At 32.3% G+C, this 23,663-nt stretch overlaps 1 protein-coding gene across 4 annotated transcripts in view; it reads right to left on the bottom strand.

Annotated features, from left to right (window-relative positions):
- LOC108917078 (afadin) overlaps positions 1-23,663 on the bottom strand; it is a 264,104-nt gene that overhangs the window by 180,483 nt on the left and 59,958 nt on the right. For all 4 annotated transcript variants that reach the window (XM_023454370.1, XM_023454367.1, XM_023454368.1 and 1 more), the window contains exon 2: positions 21,028-21,150. In XM_023454370.1, coding sequence (XP_023310138.1) covers positions 21,028-21,141 — 114 coding nt within the window. In that variant the 5' untranslated portion in view covers positions 21,142-21,150. The remainder of the gene's footprint in view (positions 1-21,027; positions 21,151-23,663) is intronic.

Below are 23,663 nucleotides of genomic sequence, written 5' to 3'. Positions count from 1 at the left end.
TAAATTGCTGTCAAATTGTTTATTATGCATAAAGAAACTTTTTATCTAGTAACCCATGCGATAATAAATCAATCACAACAAATATTTAATAACACGTTTAATAGACATCATTATACCAAAATACAATGAAACAGGCAGAAAAATGAACGAGAAATTAACATATAATTTACAAAAAATACAATAAAATAAAATTAACACAAATGAATTAAATTAAATACTGGATTTTTCAACTAAATCTCCATTTAATTGAATGCATTTATTGTATTGTTTTTGAATGTGTGCCATTCTTTTTTTCATTTTAATATGGCTGGCTATGAAAATACATACAAACCTATATTTCTTACTTTAAAAAAACTCATAGCTGTTGTAAAAACATGATGTTTATTTAAAATAGATATTACAGATAAGAAAAGACAGAGTTTTCAAATTTTTATTCCACTTCGACTCAAGTTACAATATTAAACGTAAATTAAACAATGGTAAGTATCTACATCATCGTTTAAATGTTCAAATTGCCGTCCCTCAACTGTCACAGATTTCGCGCACAGATTTATATATAAAACACCCAGTATCTCCTGTGTTTGTAAAAATAAATATAGTATGTGATATATTGCTAAAAAGCAAAAAAAATCCTTAATTTTTTTAGGCCATGGTCAGCTACGATTTCCATTTAAAAAAATATAACTGGGTCATAACTCCGAAATCTTAAGATCTACTAAAAATTCAATACCGGTATTCAATTCTACGCCGAAGAATTAGTCTTGAGCAGTTTTCACTTTAACTCTAACTTATTTAACAACTGAGATACATACATGTTAAAAAATGTGACAATAACAAGAAACGCCCTGTAACTCAGAAACAAATGAAGATAACAAATTTCTGATTTGACAGTCGAGTTTGCCATGAAAATCGAGCTCGAGAACGTCGTGTCAGATTTATCAAACCTTTAGTAGTTTCTGAAATACCCTGAATTCCCATCGAAAATGGACCAGCCTGTAAATGTAATAATATACAAAATGTTTTTCAAATTCCGTGCCTTTTGCCCTCTAATAATAAACATTTCAAAATCAGATATTTGAGTAAACAATTCATAATTAAATACTTCAATAAAACTTCAATTCTGAACTGTCAAGCTACAAAGCGGTCTATAGTGCAGAATAGGTACTTTAACTAATAACTATATCAGGGTAATGCAAAACTGTGTCTTCTAAAAATTTTGTCGTCAATAAACAATTGAAATATTTGACATGTTAAATACCTTTCTAGACAATCAATAAACCATCCACGAACTACACATTCTTGCCGACCTTAAAAGAAGCATACCTTTTATGTAGAAAAATCATTGAAAATTTGAAAAATATTATTTATTTCCGCTTTACGCAGTGGCGTAACATTTATTATGTACAAAAGGGTCTCGAAAATATAGTACAGGTGTAGGTCCCCGTTAAAACTCCTCACATCAAATTAGAAAAAAATCCCTTAACATATCTCCGAGATATGCCCGAAAATCGTTTTTATTTTTTCAAATTCAACACCCTGTATCTCGAAAACTAAGCGTTGACGAAGAACATTGTGTATGACTTTTCCCCATTAATTTTCGTCGTAGAATCTAGTGGTAAAGTTTGGCCCATTCTATAACGGACACCCTGTATATAAATTGAATTTAGATCACGATTTTACTCGTTTCCTTTTAGAATTTTTGGTTTAAAAGACGACGAATTCGTTTTTGAAGTTAAAACGTTAAAACATTTTCAATAACATTTTTAAGTAAAAAGTTACCGCCGTTTGTCAATTTAAATACTAACAATTCCTAAGTTCCAGTTTCCAATAATGAATAACTATTAGGTATTTTTAACTTTATCGGTGTTTAAAATTTCTGGCTTTGAAATTACATTAACATTAAACCTTAAACATTCACAATTTTTATCAGTGTTTATTTCTTCTGTGTCCTTTTTTTACGAAATTTCGATATTTAAATAAACTAGAAATACGAAAGACATATATAGACCTTGCAGACTTATATATCTAAATAATATTAACTTACCACTAAAGTTACATCATCCGATTTCAATTGAACACATTCACCACTAGCGGAACTGCCGGCAGTACGGCCCTGCACGCCTGGTTAACGAAACCAAATGTGTCAACAAACCCATTACCATTGCGAGCGCGTATTTGAGATGTGCCCATCGTAGAAGCAGTGGCTTTTTTCCGTTGACGCTATTCGGCGAATAACGCACGAAAGTAGGTGAGAAGTTTATAACCCGATGCATTTCTCTACCTGTTGGCTTTCACAAATGACATGTTTAATATGTGATCGGCGATGACACTTCTAACTGTCCTCGTACTGTGTCTGGTTTACTTTTTTCCGACGTCACTAGCAGAAACGGATTCAAATGGCTCAAATTGTGAAGCCGTTGTCGTTTTGAAAAGATTTTGAAGCAAATTTAAAGAAACCTAAGCAGAGGAAAAATCTGAATCCTCCGGAAGTTCGACGGATATTGCTTAGATTAAAGGCGAAAATGTGTTGCAATTCGGATCAAGTAATAAGTTGGATTGAGCTAATTTAAATAAATTCAAAAATTTGTTCTAAAAATTCTTATTAAATGAAGTCAAATAATGTCAAACGATACCAGAAATTCAGAAATGCAAAAGATATTTATCCCCACAGACAAGGTCCATAACCGCTGATATCGTAGAAAACAACTAACGAGCGTTCAAATAAAAACGTGGTCGAAGTTGGCTCTGACACATTGGACGTAGGGAGTAGCTTATAGCGACCAACTTAACCTCATTTCTCAACGAGCTGTATAGCAGCTGTCAGTTTCAATAACGTTAATGACTATATAACTTTATTTTAAAGAATAATCGTGATAACAATAACAAACAATTAAAGGAGCTGCGGAAAGTGTCCCCCTCCTTGTTATAACAATAAATTAAAGCAGCTGCTGAAAGTGTCCCCCTCCTTGTTCCAAGCACTTTTCACACCTGTTCCTCAAAGAATTAAAGACATTTTCTAAGATGCTCGGGGTATTGTTAATTTCACGAATCTTGTCTATAAGTCGAGCCTGCAGATGGTTTAAATCAGGAATAGGCAGTTCAAAAATAGTGTTTTTAAGGTAAGGCCACAAAAAGAAATCACACGGCGTAATATCACATGACCTCGGTGGAAATTCATGTTCAGCATTGAGACTTATTAGTCGATTTTGGAAAACTTCCCTCAACATATTCATCGTCTCGCCTGCCGTATGTGCCCTTGCGCCATCTTGTTGAAAGTAAAAGTTTGTAATTTCGTTTTCTTCCAGCTGGTTAACAAAAGGAGCGATAATTTCTTCTCTATACCTTTGCGCAGTAAGAGTACCATTAAAAAAAATAGGTCCATAAATCCTCCTTCGATTGAGAGCACACCAAACTCCAATTTTTTGAGCGTGTAGAGGGCCCTCGACAAAAAAGTTATCTGGTTTTTCAGAAGACCACATTCTCATATTCTGTGAGTTTACGTAACCACTTAAATGAAACCAGGCTTCATCAGAAAAAAAGGTGATATTATGAAGTTCACCGTAGTTGTTTAAAAACCATTCACAAAATACAGCCCGTCGCGGAAAATCAACTTCATGAAGTTCTTGCTGACAAGTTAAACGATAGGAGAACAAACGCAAATCTTTTTTTAACACTGTGTGGCAGGTACCGACTGATACTCCCACCATTTGTGATAAAACACGTACAGAAGTTCTTGGCGCATTTTCCATTATTTGTTGGACATTTTCTTTTAATTCTTCAGTCCGCTTTTTAGGTCGGCCGCTTCCTTCTTTTCTTGTTACACTGCCCGTTTCACGAAAAACATTAACACAACGCTGAACTGCACTTTGAAAAATTTTGTACTCAACAACGCCGGGAAATTGATTTTGAAATTCTATGAAACATTCCTCAATAGAATACTTCCATATTCCATCAATCTTGCGTCCATTTCTAAAGTAGGACTCTATGATAAACACTTTTTGTTCTTGAGAAAACACCATTTTAAACGCTTTTTAAAACGAAAATATTCAAATTGATAGCGGCGATATAGCGCTTTGACAGATGACGTTTAAGTTCATTTGCTATACGCTACGCCCTACGTCCAAATTTTCAGAACCAACTTGACCACGTTTTTATTTGAACGCTCGTTATAAGTCAAAAACTATCATTGGCAATATCAAATATCGACACTATCGAAGTATCAATATTATTCAGAAAAGTCGATAGTTTTCGATTATGCCTTCCATAAATAAATATTAAACAATATTTGCTCAAAATGTTACAATCTATAGAACAAATAGCATTGCTGCAATACATTTTAAGTAGAAGCCTTACAGAAACAAATTAAAATGGACTACAACCATTTGCCAAATATCAAATATGGCATTTTACCTAAAAATTGGTAAATTTATTAAGATTCACAGCCTTTCAGCTGCCAACTATGAGATGTAAATGAAAAATCCATTTGTCGACCCTTTGAAACTTGAAAAATATACCCATGATTTTAAAGTACCTAACTTTTTGACTTTTGGACTTGAACTAGACTTGTGATTTGTGATACGATTTGAGAAGATATTTTGAAAAATACAAAAAATATTCTGTATTTTTATAGTTCTATCACCCTTAACAGAGGTAAAAAGAAAAACAACACGTAGAAAACAACTACAAATAAATCTTCCACCATTCGTATGGAATTATTTTAATAAATATCAACAGAACAAAATTATGTATATAAACAACAAATTAGTAAAAAAAACAAATATTGTTAGGTAATAAAAAAACTACACTCTTGACACTGTCGCTTCAAAATGGCATATTTTTGCTAAAAGTTTAAAGGGCATCTCCTGTTAATAATCCACAGTACAGGCCCCCCCTGGAAAGTTGATTACCACATACTTTATAATTCCTGAGGAGCATCCTTTTAATGAGTTTACCACATTTTTCCTCTGCGACTTTTCTCGATTCATCCGCTTTTCCACTCGGAAAAGTCCAAAAACATGGCAATTTCCCGGGGTCTTGAAAAGTCAAAACCACATATTTTATTTTTAGCTTAAGTAACTGGAAATTTTGTTGCAAAGGCGGATTTAAATTTGTCCGACAGAAATTCTTCCGACATTGACGTGTCTACCGGTCGAAACATGCCAAAATAACAGGGTATTGAAAATTAATTACCACATAGGTAATTTTTAGTAAAATTAATTGCAAATAATTAATTCAGTCAAAAAGTATTGTTGTCCGACAAATTTCAAGCCGCGTTTTTTCAGTCCGACAGCTGGAAATCGGAACTTTCACGGGGTATGATAAATCGATTACCATATGTCGGACAAAACTAACACACGATAGAAAAGTGTTTTTTATAAGCAAAAATTGTAATGTCCGACAAAAATATATCAGCAAATCGTCAGTCCGACAAAAAATGATGAAAAAAATTTCGTAAAAAATGTGCACATGTATTTAATTTCTAATAAGGTATTTTCACGTATTAAGCAAAATTCCATATAAATATACAATACAGGGTGTTTCAGAAAGACCTCCCGTAAATACAGGGGGTGAGGACGACAAAAAATAAGAATTTTTTGTCATATGAACTATATGTCTATCTCCTCTTCTCAAAGCTCAAGCTTACTTTGAGAAAAGTCACTTATTTATAGTGTAATATTATAAGAGTTTAATTAAAAGCCTTTTTTCTCGAAAATCGTCCACATTAGGAAGTTCTAACAAGAGTACATTATTTTTAGAAAATAAAATTGTACAACAGAAATTGGAGCCCGACTGGTTAAAAGCCTAACCTTAAAAAAAAATATAACTTAAATTGTAATAAGAATGTAGCATAACTAGCGCCTTCTCTGAAATATACAAAATATAATTAGACTAGCGTATTTGGCACCATTAAAATCCTCGGACTACCAAATTTCATAAAAATATTTCGCACCATTTAGAAATTTTCATAAAAATGTTATTTCAAAAATTTTATTTTGTCTCTCTGTATCTCGAAAACAAGAGGAGATAGACATAGAGTTCATAAGACAAAAAATTCTCATTTTTTGTAATACTATCACCCCCTTTATTTACGGGAGGTCTTTCTGAAACACCCTGTATATATTTTTCGTTATATTCTTGTAATTGTAAATCTCTACAGTGTAGGAAAGTACCGATGGTCTATCAGAAGTTACGTGAGAGCGATAAAGTAAGCCATAGAAATCCATGTGATAGACAAGGATGGCTATAATGAAGGCGTCTAATAGTCAACGCCCATTTCGCCCTTCCACAAATAAGAAGTGGATCGAGTATACTCAATTTAGCCAAATAAATATCGAGAAAAGAATTAAACGATTTCAAAAAAGTATGTATGGTGTAAAAAAATTATGCACAAAAGTTTTGGGATTTTCTTTTAGAAAAATAGGAAAATTTTTGTAAAGAAAAATAACAAACGCGAATGAAAACTTGAAAGAGAAAAAAGGATTTTTATATCAAGTATAATATTAATTTATTTAGAAATAATGCATTATGCACTAAGATCGTATTAATCGCCTCAAAAATAACTTCATTTGTTTATAACTTTTAAATTTTTAAGCATAAAATAAGCAATATTATAATTATTTATTTGAAACAAATAATAATTTACATAATAATAATTAATAACCATTTATAAATATGAAATTTTTGGAGTGAAAAAATTAAATTTCATCACGATTATTGATTTATTGATTTTTTAATAATTTGCGGACATTAAATCGTCGAACACTTATATCACTATTTTGTACAGTAAAATTAAAAGTGGAAAAAATGAAAATTAGATATGTGGTAATCGATTTTTCATACCCCGTGAAAAATCCGATTTCCAGCTGTCGGACTGAAAAAACGAGGCTTGAAATTTGTCAGACAACAATACTTTTTGACTGAATTAATTATTTACAATTAATTTTACTAAAAATTACCTATGTGGTAATTGATTTTCAATACCCTATCATTTAGGCATGTTTCGACCGGTAGACACGTCAATGTCGGAAATCGGCATTTGCAACAAAATTTCCAGTTACTTAAGCTAAAAATAAAAGATGTGGTCTTGACTTTTCAAGACACCGGGAAATTGCCGTTTTTGGACTTTTCTGAGTGGAAAAGCGGAGGAACCGAGAAAAGTCGCAGAGGAAAAATGTGGTAGGCTCGTCAAAAGGATGCGCCTCAGGAGTTATAAAGTATGTGGTAATCAACTTTCCAGGGGGGGCCTGTACTGTGGACTATAACATCTGCAAACGGCAAAGAAGGGCTACTGTGAGATAATTTCCGCGATACAGAACCAAGAAACAAACGTGAAGGTATGGAAGGAGTGGTTCGCCAGTGGATACACAACTGTGGCCAAGGTTATAGGATTGATATATTTTGACGTGCTGGATCCGAATCTGAAGTCCGTTTAGCTCAAACACCCCAAAAATGTTGAGTAATTGGCAATAAATAGTGGAAAATCGACGGAAATTTGTTCTGAACTTGATCAAGTGGGTATTTTACGTGTTTTGATATGCTGAATCTAAATCTGAAGTCTTTTAGGCTGCATCCCCCCAAATTTTGCAAAACCCCCAAAGGTGTACTTTCTTTTATTACATCACACTAGCATGAGCAGATTTTGGAGTTTATAAAACGCCTTGTTTCGGTGAAATTTATTAAGGATCTGCCTTGACCATTAGCCGAAGGAAATTTTAACAATTCAGAAGGCGTTAAAATACTCATTCACATCTACAGACGCCTGCAAAGTCCATCAAGACTGAAATCACGTCGTTAGTTCCTTCACACGTTTTAAACAAAGCTATATTTCCAGATCGATAAACTAAATTTAGTAGTCTCATTAGCAATTTAGCACCAGTAAAGTGTATGCACATCGTAAATCATTTCGCCAAGTGAATATACATATATCAAATTTCAACGAACTTTTGAAGTACGAGGAAATGTAGGCGAAAATAACTTGTTAAATATATGCACGGGCTCGTATTGTTAATCTCAGGGACGAAATTAAGGTAAAATTTAACGTTTAGATTTTTATCACAAGAACAAAGTTAGAAAACGATTTAAAAGTATTGTGAAATAAATAGTTGCGAAGAAAATTTAAATTTGAATAATTATCACGTTTAATAAATGGCAGCGCAAAAGTTGTAAAAAAAATGAAGGGAGCACCTAGCCCATTTGTAATAAATGTCACAAAATTTTTAAAGCCAGATACAGGTCTATAAAAAAAATCATATAGAGATGTTGTTAAACAAATGCTAGGTGCATACACAAAACGCTTGCTAAGCCTTAGCAAGTTATTATTGACTTGCTCTTGTTGTTCTCGGCCTAGCCTCTTTGGGGGCGGACCTGCTATCAGTGCTATCAGAGACCCTAGGCAGACCACTATGGAAGGAAATGGACCACTGAGATATTCCATGTGGTTTTGGCAATGCTTCCAAACGTTTCGCCGTTCTTCACTGTCGGCATCTTCAGTGTTGATTCTGCAAAAGCTTCGCAACGACTGAAGCCAGTCGTGGCGTAGCTTTTGTATCATTACCTTAAATTTAAACAGTTACACGTATTTGCATATTTGCGGACAAAAGTATGTAGATCTGGACTAGGCTTAAAGATTTGATAATTAGTTAAATTCTTATGAAATTGTTACCAGAAGTTAAATTTAGAGCAAACTGAATATCAACTAAAAGTAAGTTATAATCTATTTAACGAATAATTAAATTCTCACATATTTTTACATTAATAGGATAGTATAACTAGCGCCCTCTAGACGTAACCCCAACACTGTTTGCATATTCGTATTTGCCGCCTCAACAAACGCAAAACTACAATTTTTCAAAACAATCGGTCCATACATACTTAAAATATAGCAAAAAATCGAAAATATTTTTTCAACTTCAACTTCAACTTCAACCCTGTCCTATAGAACGAAAAGGAGCAACAATTGACTAAGGCATGTTTGGCTCAATCGCTATATTTTGACGTTAACAATCTGCCATGAAGCTGTGTACCTTTATTAATGACTCACCCTGTATACATATATGATTTAGAAGTCATTTGGTAAAATTTTGCTTCATGTATATCTATGCTAGGAACGTTTCACTGGTAAAATTGCGACTTTTTCACACCTGTTATTCCACATGCAAATAAGTCTTGTCCTTGTCGTGTCTTTAAATATTTATGTTCTAATAACACGGTCATACCAAGTGATCCATATAAACTGATGGAAGTGGAATAAAACTACATTTTTAACAAGAAACAGTTTTGTACCTTTGTAATAAAGGTATCTGTAAGAAAACCACGAAAATCGCAAAAATTTGTTCGACTAACCAGATGCTGAGAAACGTTATCAGGGTTTAAAAATATGTTAGTAATAACAGTCAAATAATTGTTTTGCTGATTTAAAAAATGCAATATACTATGACAACTACTTCATTTATGAAAAATTATGAACACTACAAAGATATTTACACCTAAGCAAATAGCCGCTACTTTTGGACGTTGCTGACACTTCCAACTTGGTAACGTAATACGACATGACAGAATAAAATTGTCAATGAAAATATTCATGTAAATGTAGGTACTAAAAGTTTCTAATGAAGCTTCCAGTAAAAACGTCATCATTTTCTCATTGTAATTACGTTATATTTACCAAAAATTGCAGATGAATCGAAGTGTTAACGTATAAACTATGAATAGTATCGAAAATTAGTTTACGCATTAAGAATTTAACGTGGACTTATCTTATTTTGAAATGCATGTTTTATTTTCAACGAAAATTCTATCTTGATTGGTATAGCTTTCACCGTTTTGATACAAACTAGTAATTTGTAAAGATTGCAATTTTAGATAAATGTATCATTTATTTAAATGATTTTATAAAATGGCATCCCTTCGCCTCAAAACATTTTTCGATGTATTTTCAAACAGCTGGTCATCTCTTTTTAAAAGATTCCGGTATTCTAATGGAAATTCCTGCTAGTTTTAAAAAAAGACACTACTTGTGTGTATGTACCTTAAACGCGAGAGCTTCAAGAGCTAATGTTTATATAAGTACGAGAAAATATTCTCAAATTTGGATTAGGAACTCACTTCTTTATTTTAAGTCTAAAGGCATCGTCGTTACAAATTGCTAATCTCTACCAAAATGGCAAAAGCTATACAAAAAGATCAAGTGATTATCTATTTTACACAATTTTTTATTCAGTGGCCTGCCATAATTTTTGAGAAAAATATAACTAAAGTACCTCATATCTACGTCACTGGTTTTTTAGCCGAGATTTAATTTTTTCAAGCTGAACGCCATTTTATCGATAAAATGAGCACGTTAAATTTCTTATTCATACAGGGTGTATCGAAATTAACAAAATTTGGTCATAGATTCTTAAGACAAATTTAGGGGAGCCATATTTTTTCTTTTTGAGTTACAGCCCCCTGAAATCTGCGCTTAAGAATAGTCTTTTTTATATCTCAGAACCCTGTTGTATGAGAATCACTAAATTTGGTACACAGGGGTTTTATGACATGTGGATTCTGATAGTGCTACTCTCTTTGGCGGAGAACCCTTAAGACAATTTTTCGTGGGCCCCCTTGTCTTTGGAATTAAAAAAATTTGGTCGCAAATTTGAACTTCTAACAAATTATTAATTAGCTAGAAAGCCATTGAATTTAGAAACTTTTTTGTCTCTTGATATTTGTTTTGTAAAACGCAATGTTTTTGAAGAAAATGGCAAATCACGATATGCATTCGATCACATTTTGACATTTTTCTCGAAAACATTGCGTTTTACGAAAAAAAAAGTTTCTAAATTTAATGATTTTCTAGTGGACTAGTAATAATTTTTAAGAAATTTAAATATGCCATCAAATTTTTTTGGCTCCAAAGACAAGGGGGCCCACGATAAATTGTCTTAAGGGGATTCCCCGCCAAAAAACGTAGCACCAACAGATTACACATGTCAGAAAACGTGTACCAAATTTAGTGATTCTCGTACAACAGGGTTCTGAGGTATAAAAAAAGATTATTCTTACGGGCGGATTTCAGGGGGCTGTAACTCCGAAAGCCCCCCCTTGGCAAAAATAATAAATACGGGTCCCCTAAATTTGTCTTAGGAAACTGTGACCAAATTTTATTGCATTAATTTTTGGACACCCTGTACATTCATACGTTTAGAAGATACAGAGCATTCATAAATGTTTACAAGCCACGTGACACCGAAATTAGGCAACCAACACTGCAGAGTTGGTACTGGTAACTAAAATTCCCTAAATTTTGACGTCATCAAATTAATGATTCAATTACAATGAACAATGAAAAACCGTTACGTCTACTCTAGATAGAGATAATGCGATCGCAGATTGGTTGAATAGAATCTCCTGAAAAATTACACCAATCACAGCCGCTGAAACAGAATGTAGTGTTTTAATGTAATCCTGATCTTATTGTTTTAATAATTTTCAATTTTACAGAAATTTAATTGCCAACATGCAATTTATAAAGGCTCAACGTCCTGTATCATAAATTCGGGACACCCTGTATAACAAACATTTTATAAAGAATTTTGGTTAGGGGAAACGACCCTATTCCTTGAAGAAATAAAGTCTGACATTTGGTGACGCACCCTGTAGTCTTCCTTGAAGAGAACGGGGTGACAGCGACGTTACTTCGGATTTTTTTTCATGGGAAACACGCTTCACCGGCACTGGTACTGGGTAGGTACTTCCTATTTTTCATTGTCAGCGGGCAGCCGAGCGTGCCAAATAGCTCGCCATTGAAAATACCTGCAGTTGTCGCCGGCATTCGACGCATGGGCGGGCGGTTTCGAAAGGGGCGGGATGCCTCTGTCTACCTAATTATTACGTAATAATGCCAAGTACGAGGGGGGCCGCGTACGATTGACACCTTAACCTCTTCTTATTGAACGTAAGATGTTATTTCCTTTGCGACATACAGTATGGTCATGTTTATTTGGAAATAACAAAACTCGATTGGATTTTTTAAAACTAATTTTGCACAATTTTTTTGTAAGAATTGCAGTATTATCCTTCATTCACTCGAATGCACTATACTGTTATCGCTATTTTGTAATTATAATAGTATCTTTGCCATTTTTCTAATGGGCATAGCTCCGTCAATTTTCATCGTATCAAAACGATTTTTTTTATTTTGTAGGTAATTATCTGTACTTTAAGAAAAAAATGCAAAATAAAAGCGAGTCGATACTGCATCTCCATGTCGTAGGTCAAAAAAAATTGTAGTCTTGATACTTTTTTCAAATTGTTTGTTCGAAAGTCCACTTTACAATGGTCTATGTGTTATTTTTTAAACAAAACGGAGCGATACAGGTAACGCGTCAAGCAATCAAATTTTTCAAGTAAAAAAAATGTTTGGGCTTTATCGGGACATTGATATGCGGTATGGACTCACATCCGTTTCGCATGGATATTTTCTTATATCCCTGGCCGAGAAATAGTCAAATTTCTGGCGTTTTTAGGTACTGAAATCTTGAAATATAAAACGTGTAGAACAAAAGTAAGCACAAAAATAAAATCCTCGATCTTCTGTTTATTCATTGTTACTATTTAAATTTACTCAAATAAAATAATAACTTTAAAAAAGCGTTGGTAAAATATGCGTTTGCTGTTATCCTAATCCCACATTTTAAGAATTATTTTCACGTACTTATAAATAAATATAAATAATTTTATATGTAGGACTAAGCAAGTATATGTTATAACAATATTTACATGTGGAGTTGTATATAAAAAAGTTAGTATTTTCGTAGATTTCAGTACCTAAAACCTTGATGGTTTGATCTTTTTTGGCACCTGTTTATTAGTTTTACTGCGGCGTCTTTGAAAATACTGAGATGACATGACATAACATTCCTATTATCTGATAAGCTTTACATTATTCAGTTATTAAATGTTTGAAATTATTTGTCTTTGTGGAAAACAATATTTCAAGAATATGGCGACCTTAAAGTACTAATAATTACCTGAATTACCTAAAAAATGAAAAAAAGTCTTCTTGATTCAATGAAAATTGACAGAGCTATGTGCCTTAGAAAAATGGCAAAATTTCAATGAAAAATTTTGTTGTGTAGTTTATAATATTTAAAAATAATGTTACTATTCTACATTACCAAATTTTCACACAAAAATTTCGATATTTCCAAGTTTTCATTTGGCAAAAATGTAAGCTCTATATTAATTTCCCCTTTTTCTACCATTACCATTATTTGTCTGTATCTTCCACATGAAAATATTTAACGTATATAATTTCGGAAATTATACAGCTGCTGAAAAAAAGGTTTCCTTTGGTTCTCGCTTATTTTAAAACATTGTTATTTGATTAAAAAAAAATCAAATAGTTTTTGTTTATTTGAATGTGAAGAACTTGATATAATTACTGGATATATTTATTTAGTTTCGGAAAAAATGGCATTATTTTAATCAACCTAAAATTTAAAACAATAAGTATCGGTAAATATTGAGATTTTTTTGTAAATTCTAATAGAATATCAGTCTGGAAGTGTTTAGTTTCCGAGGTTTAGTGTTCAAGTTGAAATTCATGAAAATATTTTTTATACTCAGAAAAATCTCAAATTTTTTTTTAGTGATTTTTGAAAGACTAACTTAGTGAATAATGGTCATATCAAGGAAAAAAAAGCAACTTGAAGATTCTAGTTTTGAAATCATGAAAAGAAAATTTTTTTTTAGCATCTCGGCTCAAAAGCAATAATGCAATGCAAAATTTTTTTTTTTTTTCAAAACTGCACAATATTTTTTTCTGGCTTCATCAATGCCAGGGTCATTTATCAGCTTCAATTTGTTTTTTTTTAATTTTCTGTACGATTATTTCTCATTGACTAAGTATTGAGTTGAAAGTCAACTTTTTTTTGCTCATCGATATCTCATGATCTAATGATCTTTCAGCTCGGAAAGTCGGTTTTAGAAACCTGAATCAATTCTCTTCAAGGGTCTTTTGGTATGTTTCAGAAAAAAAAATAATATTCAGCACTAATATGAAAAAGTGCAAGAAAATTACTTTTTCTGTTGTTTTGGAAAATCAACGACTGCTTTGCAAATATTGCGAAGAGTACCAATGTTTACAGATTTTTTTTTAGCTCAATACATGCCCTTGAGGCTCGTAAATTTTGAAAGCGATCGATCGAACCATTTTCCTTTCTTCCTGATTCGTCAGTTTTGTAAGAAATTAAAGGAGCAGGTTATTGCTCCTTAAACATTAATTAATGATTAAGATGGAACACATTTTTTTTCGTTATTTTTCTCACAAACATTCATCGAATATATAAAAAAATTAAAAAATTTTGCAAAAAAACATACTTTTCGAAACCTGAAAAAGAAAAATTTGGAAATTTTTATATACCTTTTCAAAGCACCTAGACAAATAAATGAAAATTTACACAGATATAACACTCAGTCTTTTATAAGAAAAAAACTAATAATTACTATTAACTGAAACAATTTAGCGAATTATGGATGTACAAAATTAGAGAGCTTGTCTAATGTACTGACCCATCTTTTTTTATGTGATTTTTTTCCTTTGTTTAACTAACTTTAAAATTTTGATTTTTTACACAAAGAAATGTCTTTTTCTCTGTTTACAATATTTGAGTATTTCGCCACCTGTGAAAAAATGTTTTACTGTAATTTTTTCACAGATGGCAAAATATCCAAAGAAAATAAGAAACGTATTTATGCGATTCAGGACACCTTGTATATAATAAAGGTAAAAGATAACAGAGTAATTTAGTGACACCTAGCGGCGTACCTTGTGATTCAATATGGATCATCATGAACCTACGCAGGTATAGAAATCTACTGTCTACGCCTATGTCCGAGTTCAATCACATAGTTGCAATTTATGCATTTCTCCTCCAGTTTTTTTGGTAAAAAATGTCAAAATTGTTAAACACCTTTTCAACTGTAGCATATTTTATATTAAAAAACATGATACAGTTTCGGAGTGTCTTCTGAAGAAGTAACGATATTTTTCTCGAAACATCAAGAAATCTACACCGATTACGTGCCAAACAACCCGGAAGTTGTTCAAACACTGACAACTTCCACAAGCTAAATATACAAGAAACCTAAAATAAAGTCAATTAGTATGACCAAATTATCAGATGTTAGTATGACAAAGGTCGAGTAGTCTGACCAATTCATTTACCAATTTTTCAAAATTTTTCAATCTTAGTAAAATACTACTTGCCTACAATACTAAAATGAGGACTAAACAGAAAATTACTTACGAATTAGATAAAAAAATATAGGTAAGTATGTACGTGATTCAATACCTACATATGTGGTTAACAATTTCCCAAAACGGATTATTCTCCTGCCCTGTCGTACAAAATATCATACTTGGCAAAAGCTTACGGTATAAAATTAAACTCCTTACGATCGATATGCACCATAAGAAATAAACACATTTATCTTTCTTATATGCCTGAAGTACATGCCTAATAAAACGATGTGAAGGGAAATTATGTCAGATCGTGCGGAAATGTGGGTCTGATTTATGATAAAGATACATTTTAATGCGATTATGAGTACAATCACTTCTTTAAAGTGACCTTAATTCCAAACATATTTAAATCTGCAATATCTTCATGAAAAAGTACCTGAAATTAATTGTGGAAGTGTACAGCACTTTCATGAACACTCTGTACCGTCCAACCTCAAAGAAAATTCGATAATATTGCAATAAACAGACGCATATCGCTGTTAGTATGTACTTGCTTCTTTTCGTGTTGGTCTTGAAAGCTTTGCATACCGTAGATTTCGCAATTTTCATTAGGCCGTCGTAATAGTTACGCCACTGCACCTCTGGTATCAGATTTCTCCCGTTTTCTTCCAAAACAAAGTAACCGTTCAGACTCTGTGCATATAAAAGATTTATTTAGCTCTGAACCGATCTACTTAGCAGTTCTTGAACTTGTCAAACAAAGAAACCACCTACGACAAAGTAGGTTAGCTAAAAACCTCTACGCGGATTAGCCAGATTTGTCACGATATGGTATCGGAAATTCGATCCCTTACTTGCCGAGGAAAAAAAAACAGTGCCATATTATCGTTGAAACTTAATAGGTGTTGCCGAGAAAATAATAACGTTTCAAATTTATCCTTTTTTAAGCAGTCTAGTTGTTGGAGCTGATGATGTGAGCTTATACATACAGCATGTGATTTAATGAATAAGAATATCGATCGACTGACCCCCTTATATAGTATCTCGTTTGAGATAAAAATCAGAAAATGGGGACAATTAATGCAGTGTAAACAAAATTATAACATTATGTAAATGTAGTGCGCAGAAAATCATAAATCCACACTACAGCAATCACACTTTTATAAATGTAGTGGAAAAAGTATCACACCTTTATAAACGTTACGCATAGAGATTATACTTTTATAAATGCAGCAAAAAGAAAGACACTTTTATAAAAATAATGCAAAGAAGTCACACATTTATAACGTGAATAAAGTTCACACTTTTGTAAATGTGATGTAAAGAAAATTACTTATAAGTGTAATATATAAAGAATTGCACTTATAAATATAATGCAAAGATAGTGCAAAGGGTTTACAACCTACACAAATGCGGGTCAAAGAAAATCATGCTTTTATAAATATAGTAGAAAAGTATCTTGTATTTATAAACTAAGCGCACATAGAGATCGCACTTTTATAAATGCTGCTAAAAAGTCACACTTTTATAGATTGTAATGCAAATAAATCACACTTTTGCGAATTTAGTGCATATCGGTATCATATCCTATAATTGTAGTGCCATGAGAGATTAAAAATTCATCAAATAGTGCAAAAAGAATCACACCTTCATAAATGTGGAGCAAAGAAACGCCACACCTCCATAAATTTAGTGTCAAAAGAATCATACTTTTATAAATGTAGGACAAGGAAGATCACACTTTTATGTGTTATGCAAAGGGAACTACATATTTATAAATGTAGATAGAGATAAAAAATCTTATAAAATAGTGCAAAGAGAATCGACAACTTCATGAATGCAGGAAAACCAATTTAAATGTACTTAAATCTTTAAAATACTTTATTTTACGCAAATCGAATATTCGACTTCAGTACATGTCCGCGTGTGATTCTAAAACAATTGGACGTATTAATTGGTGCTAAGTGTGACACTGGCAACGCTGAGGCTTTAAGTTTATTTGACCTGTGGCATTCAGGCCAGCGCAAAGCGAAAGCTTCGAGAGGAAATTTTAAGCAGACAATGATTTATCCGTGTGTCTAATTATTACATCCTAATTAAGCAAAAATTCAGAACGAACACGGCTCCTTTCTAAGCCCAGTAATTAGCTTAGTTAAGATAACACATCACGCGTCACACTTAGGAAGATATACGTGCATGAGCTATTGTTTTGCCGAGGATTGTCTCTCGTAAATTTCCATCTGAAAATTTAGTTAAAGTAGTTCAGCATATTTTTTATAGAAAATTCGTAAAACCTTATAAAAGTCCTATACCAATGATTAATTGATTACATAATTGTAATTGATTGAGGCCAATACATCAAAAGTAAATATATTTGCAAAGTAAATAACTCTTGTTTCTTTCCTTTTGAATTAACACAAGACTTAGTTATTTAGTAAGTAGTAATCGTAAATGTTTAAAACCAAGGTCATTGGATTTAATAATTTTTTATTTTATCAGCTTTTTAAAGAGCTCGTCCACGTAACCACAATATTAACAATAATCACCGACACTGCTAACGTTTATTTTAAAGGCGTAAGTATTGCGATAAGACTAAAGCAAACAAGCTCAGTGTTTCATCTAATTGTGAAGACGTGTTAATTTTCCACACCCTTCTTTTATGGAGACTTGTTTGTTTTATTTATTAACATGTGTAAGACAAATATGATTAAATCCCAATATAAACCAAGTACAATTTTTTCTTAGATTTAGAGCAAACATACAAAGAAGACAGTCATACTTTTATGAAACAGTAATATGTAAATGCGAACTCTTACTAGATTTTCGTTCGTTTCCTTACGTGAAATTTTATATAAAATATTCCATACAAAATATGTATGAAGTCAACAAGCAGATTAATTGCTCTTTTTGATTATCATGTTTCGTTGGAACTCCTCGAAATATTAGTGGAAGACGAAGTACTGTATTGACACAGACGTAAACAATTCAAGTTTTAATAATATTTGTAGAGAAAATAGTAACTCTCTATATCCAAATCAATATTCTCCAATTGAAATCCCTGATTTACAAAAAAGAAAAGTACAAAATAAAAGATAATCTGTTCCAGATGACGTACGTTTTTAGTAAAAGATGTTATTGACTGTATAGTATAGTCTTTCCGATCTCAACTGAAGACCAAAGAGCTAGGCAGTATGTATCAGGTTCGACCGCTACGCAGCAACTCGGCATTGAAGTATTTGAAAAACTTGTTCCTATATTTATTAAGCCATACCCATATACAGGTCTGGTCACCCAGTTGAAGAATGCGCGCGCGGCCAAAGGGCTAACAAACATAGCCGGACTGGGCGACCGGCCATAAATTTCAGTTGTCGACAAATTGCCTAGCAGTGCAGTGCAGCAATGCGGAATTTGGAGTGATTCAGGTAATTTTAATTTATTACAGGTACTTTCTATTAATCAAAGGGAGAAATAAGAGGGGTATTTTGTTTACTAATATTATTACAACATGGCATTTTGAAGACCTTTTGAAACGGAACAAAACGAAATACCGCCAGACAATATTGGATTTGTAGAACCGGTTGTTGATAAAACAGATTTAGAATTTAAAAATAAAGATTTACATGTTCAATGTCAGCGTCCCATTTTTGTTTAAAAAAACGAAGAAAATGAAAAAATCAGATCAGAAGACTGAAAGGGTTGATTGTATCGGTTTTAAAGGAATTGATCCTAGTAGTTTAGAACCCGTAACAGGGCTTGCTGCAATTTAAAAAATATTTGAATACTGTTCTACTGTGTTAGCTTCTTAGATTAATAATTATTGTCTTTTTTAAATAAATTTGACATTCTAACTAAAAATTGGCAAAGCAGTGGTACGTCCAATAAGTAAATATAGCCTGTTACATACTCCATATTTCCAAAAAATATGGGATATGTGTTAATAAATATTTTCTGTAATATCTTCATAACCGAACATAATTTCGACTTTTAATAGGCATACATTTTTTGTGTATAATAAAATTCTCTACCTATTTCTGATAACACCATGTAACCTAATACGAACATAATCAGTTCATAATCCATGAAGAGAAACTAAGCATCAGCAAATTTTGCTCAAAACGGTTAACTGGGTTCTGAGTTAAGAAGAAAACAATAAAAAAGAAACTTTAACACCCTGTAAATTTTTTGCGACATTTTTCGTTTAAGCAAGTTCGGTTAAATCGACACCATTTGGGTTCTAGGTTATACTCTTGAAGTATGTACCATTCGCTAGGTGACACCCTGTATACTACTTCGCAGGTAACAGACTGATGTATAAGTTTTTTTTCACATGACATAAGAGGTTTGGCTTTGAACTGGGTACAAACTTTCCTTGAAAATAGAATTCAATATGTTGAAATAAAAAGTAGCTACTTAGTGCAGTATCCTGTACGATGGGTACACTACAAGGTTCAGTTCTGGGCTCAGTTTTTTTTTAATGTACATAAATGACAGATTCTATTTCACTAAACACAGATTTTACTATCTATGCTATTGACGCTTCTTTAATTATAGCACGAATGATTGGAATTTCGAGACAAATTCTAATGCCTCATTAGGTGAGTCAAAAAGTTTTCTGGAAATCATTTAATATTTTAATAATAAGACAAAAATTCTACGATTTCATAGTTCACAAAAGATTAGTAGTATATTAAATTTTACCATAGAATATACGATAATAATAAGCCGAAACAATGGAATTTTTAGATCTGTATACATATATACAAAAATCTCTAACCAATTAGTTTTTCAGGTATTCAACAACTGCGCTGCTTATATCATGCACAAGTTGGTATGGTCTCTATTTCCGGGGAAATTCTGCATTACTCTGTCAGTTCGTTGCCTTATATGTGTATATTAAAATTCTTAATGAATGAATCCCCCCGTCCTACAATAAACTGGAGTTAATCGCTAGAAACTCTATAACTGTTTATATATAAGCCATTGTGTATTTGTCTTTAAAGTTACTACAGAAATGGAGTGTTAATTTGTAAACTACGTCATTATATATTTACCTATTTCTTGCGCAAAATCAACAAATCATGATTTACGAATAAAATATTTTAAGCAAATCTTCTGAGAAAATAGAAAATGACCCTATTGTAGGAATTTGAATCCCCTTAAATCCCATTCCGTCGCTCCGCCACTGCATGAAGAAGAAATTACGCACAATTCCACATCCATCACCCATAATTATAATTAACTTTTGGCAATCTGACTTGTGGCAAATAAAAAACCATTAAAGATCCAAAATAATAAACAAGACTGCTTGAAAAGCTATAAATAGAAAGATCTCTTTGTTTATATCTCCTACGCACGTATCGTGTTGTTTACGCTTTAAAACAAGGTTTTTTGGTATTTCTTTCAGCAATTAACTCAATCGCATGCTAATGATAATGAGCTTAAAATGTGTTTTAACGAGGATTTCTGATTACTAACACATTTATATGCCATGAAAATTATAGCAGAGGTATTAATATTTTTTTCTTGAGAATGTATGGACATTCTATAACATTAACTCTGGTTCTATTTACCGAAATGTAATGTATAAAAGCTGGCCTTACACGATCAATAACAGCGCCCATCAATTTATAGCAACAATAACAGTACTATTTGAGTTTCAAGCTTTTAATATTTTAATCACCTATCAGCTTCACTGTCAGTATTTTTGATATGTTCATCGGTCGTTAATGGAACGATGTCTCCATTGAACGAATTCCACAACAATGATATGTAATTAATTTAGTTATAATGGCGATATTTACCTCATTTGGTTCGGACAACTCGAAAAGATCCAGCCTGTTTGCGTTCCACTGATTAATGACGTTTCGCAGGGCCTCTCTCTCGAGGGCCCTGCGGTCGTTCGAGTTCCCGTGCATCTAGGTCCTCTGAAACAAACAAAAATGGCAAATTAGTATACTTTTTATCGATTAATAATAATAAGTGCAAATGTGTCGAATAATATAAACTTGAAATTAAATAGTTATTTGTTTAAGTATAAGTAGGCAGCAAAGTAGGCAGCCATTATCTGCAATTCCAAAGGGTCATGTTCCCTGAAGGCCATGTCACCGTCACTACTAATAAATTCTTCGCGTAGGTATTACGTACCCTACAATCCCATAGGCCTTCACCCCTATGCTAGTTCACCTAATGCTCTCATTAAAGCCCTTATAAATCTTAATGAAGTGTTTGTTTTATTATCGCTTTGAGATTAGTCACTTAGCGTTATGCAACAAGTATACATACGCTTATGTCATGGTTTTGTCTTAAGAGTTATATTGGTGTGAAAACCTTCCCACCAAATTTTTACATTTACTTTCGGGCATTCCATTCAAATTGTATTTGTAAAGTGTATTTTAAAGCTATATTCAATTACAGCGTTGAGTGTTCTCAAACACTGGTGTATATTTTTTACTATACTATCAATCTACTCAGTTTTGGAATTGCTAAGAATTAATTCTATGAAACGACATCGATATCTAAACAATTCAAGTAACAAAAGTGGTACAACGCTATTTATACAAAGTGTTTGGAAAAGTTGGTACAAAATTTAAGGACGTGAAAGTAGAGCCAAAAATAGTATAAAACGTCCCTATAAACATTCGTCCTCCGGAGCAGTAGGATTACCGTTAAAGAAAATCCTAAAATTATTAATTAAATCAATTTTATTATTATTAAATAAATTCGTCTAAATTGTGCGTACCTACGCCTCCTTGGACGGACAAATTCACGATATCTTGGAGTTAGGGCTCCTGATTCCATCGTTCTTACATGAATTTTCTCAAACAATCTTGCAGAAGGTTGCCTTCTATCAGGGAAACGTTGCCGATACTATTTTTGAGCCGTCAGACTATTTCTATTAAAGAAACCATAAATAAAATGCATATCGGCATATTCACGGCTAGTAAAAGCATGATGGTTCATGGTTGCAAAAAAATTGAATTAAATGCAAAGTCAAGCACAAAGATCACAACTAAGAGAATAAAGAAAAGTAAGAATTTAAATGATAGCACGCGAAACTGACAATCATTAGTATCATTACAATGAAACTATCATACCATGGTGAAAGATGCATACTATGTGAAAATGTTACAAAAAAAGTTACTGTTCTGAGCTATACATTATTTAAAAAATTATTATTTCTGACTAAACTACGCAGAATACGAAAAAAAGTAGAAATTTTTTCTTTAAAAAGTCTATTTCATTAAAAAATATTATTATTTGCTTGATAATTCAAAGGAATGAAAAAAAAATCGAAAATTTTCTATTAAGTAGTTAGAAAACTATCTTTATTTATTACCGATTTTGATGAAACTTATGATAGTTAAAGACCCTTATGGTATGATTATTACCAACAACTTTCATTCCATTATCTTAATCAGAAAAAAAGTTATTTTAAAAAATATCCAAAGGATAAGACCCCTTTGAAGGGCCATATCGCCGTAACTTTCTTCCCCTTAAATTTTGTACCAACTTTTCCAAACACCCTGTATTTAGGTGCATCAATTACAAGAGGGCCTCTTCAAACTACAACTGCATCTTTCCCAGATGCGTTTCAAAAAGTATCAAATCTAGTTCAGAATTCGCACAAAGTATTTCAGAAAAAAAGTCAAATTAGGTCCTAAATTACCATCACGCGGCGAAAACTTATTGTATTACTAATGACTATCCTGTACCAACATGACCACTATTTCTTTAAATCACAAATAATCAACTACAACTGGTTTATATTAGTATCATTCAAGCAATGGAACATTTATATTTGATAGGAAAATGAATATTTAATTACATACCTACATATGATATGATTACCTTAGTGTTATAGCTAATAGGAAGAATGATGATAAACATGTAATTACTAGGAATATATTCAGTAATGGATCCCATGATCTAAATGACTGAACTAGTTGTCGGAGGGTTTGGATGGTACCCACATTATAATCCAGGCGGTATCTGTTTTAAAAGGGTATACTTGGGTAAAACGCATATGACCGGAGATTTTTGCTTTAACGGCTTCTAAACAACATTAGAAATAATAATTTTTCTATGCAAATAAAAAAAAGTGGGCTTAATTGTTATTGCAAAAAAGTATAAAAAAATAGCAAAAAAATTCATTTTTTTCTTGGATTTCTCGTCGGTAGCTTAGCAACTATTCATTTTACACAAAAATGGAAGAGGAAAAAAGTTTTGTAATTAAATTTTGAACAAGATAGAGTTGGTTGAAATTCGAAAAAATAATTATTGTTGTTGCAAAAATCGGAAAAATCATTTAAAAAATTGCAAAAAATGCTAGTTTATTTGTCAATTTTTTTCAGACACTTGAATAATACCTAGGATCTTCATACTTTTCCCAATTAAACTTCTTAGTGCATAGAATCATCACACCAAATTTCATCCAATT

The sequence above is a fragment of the Anoplophora glabripennis genome, unplaced genomic scaffold (assembly GCF_000390285.2).
Source record: "Anoplophora glabripennis isolate ALB-LARVAE unplaced genomic scaffold, Agla_2.0 scaffold69, whole genome shotgun sequence".
NCBI lineage: Eukaryota > Metazoa > Arthropoda > Insecta > Coleoptera > Cerambycidae > Anoplophora > Anoplophora glabripennis.
The sequence above is the reverse complement of the archived record's forward strand: the minus strand, read 5'-3'. Positions and strand labels throughout refer to the sequence as shown.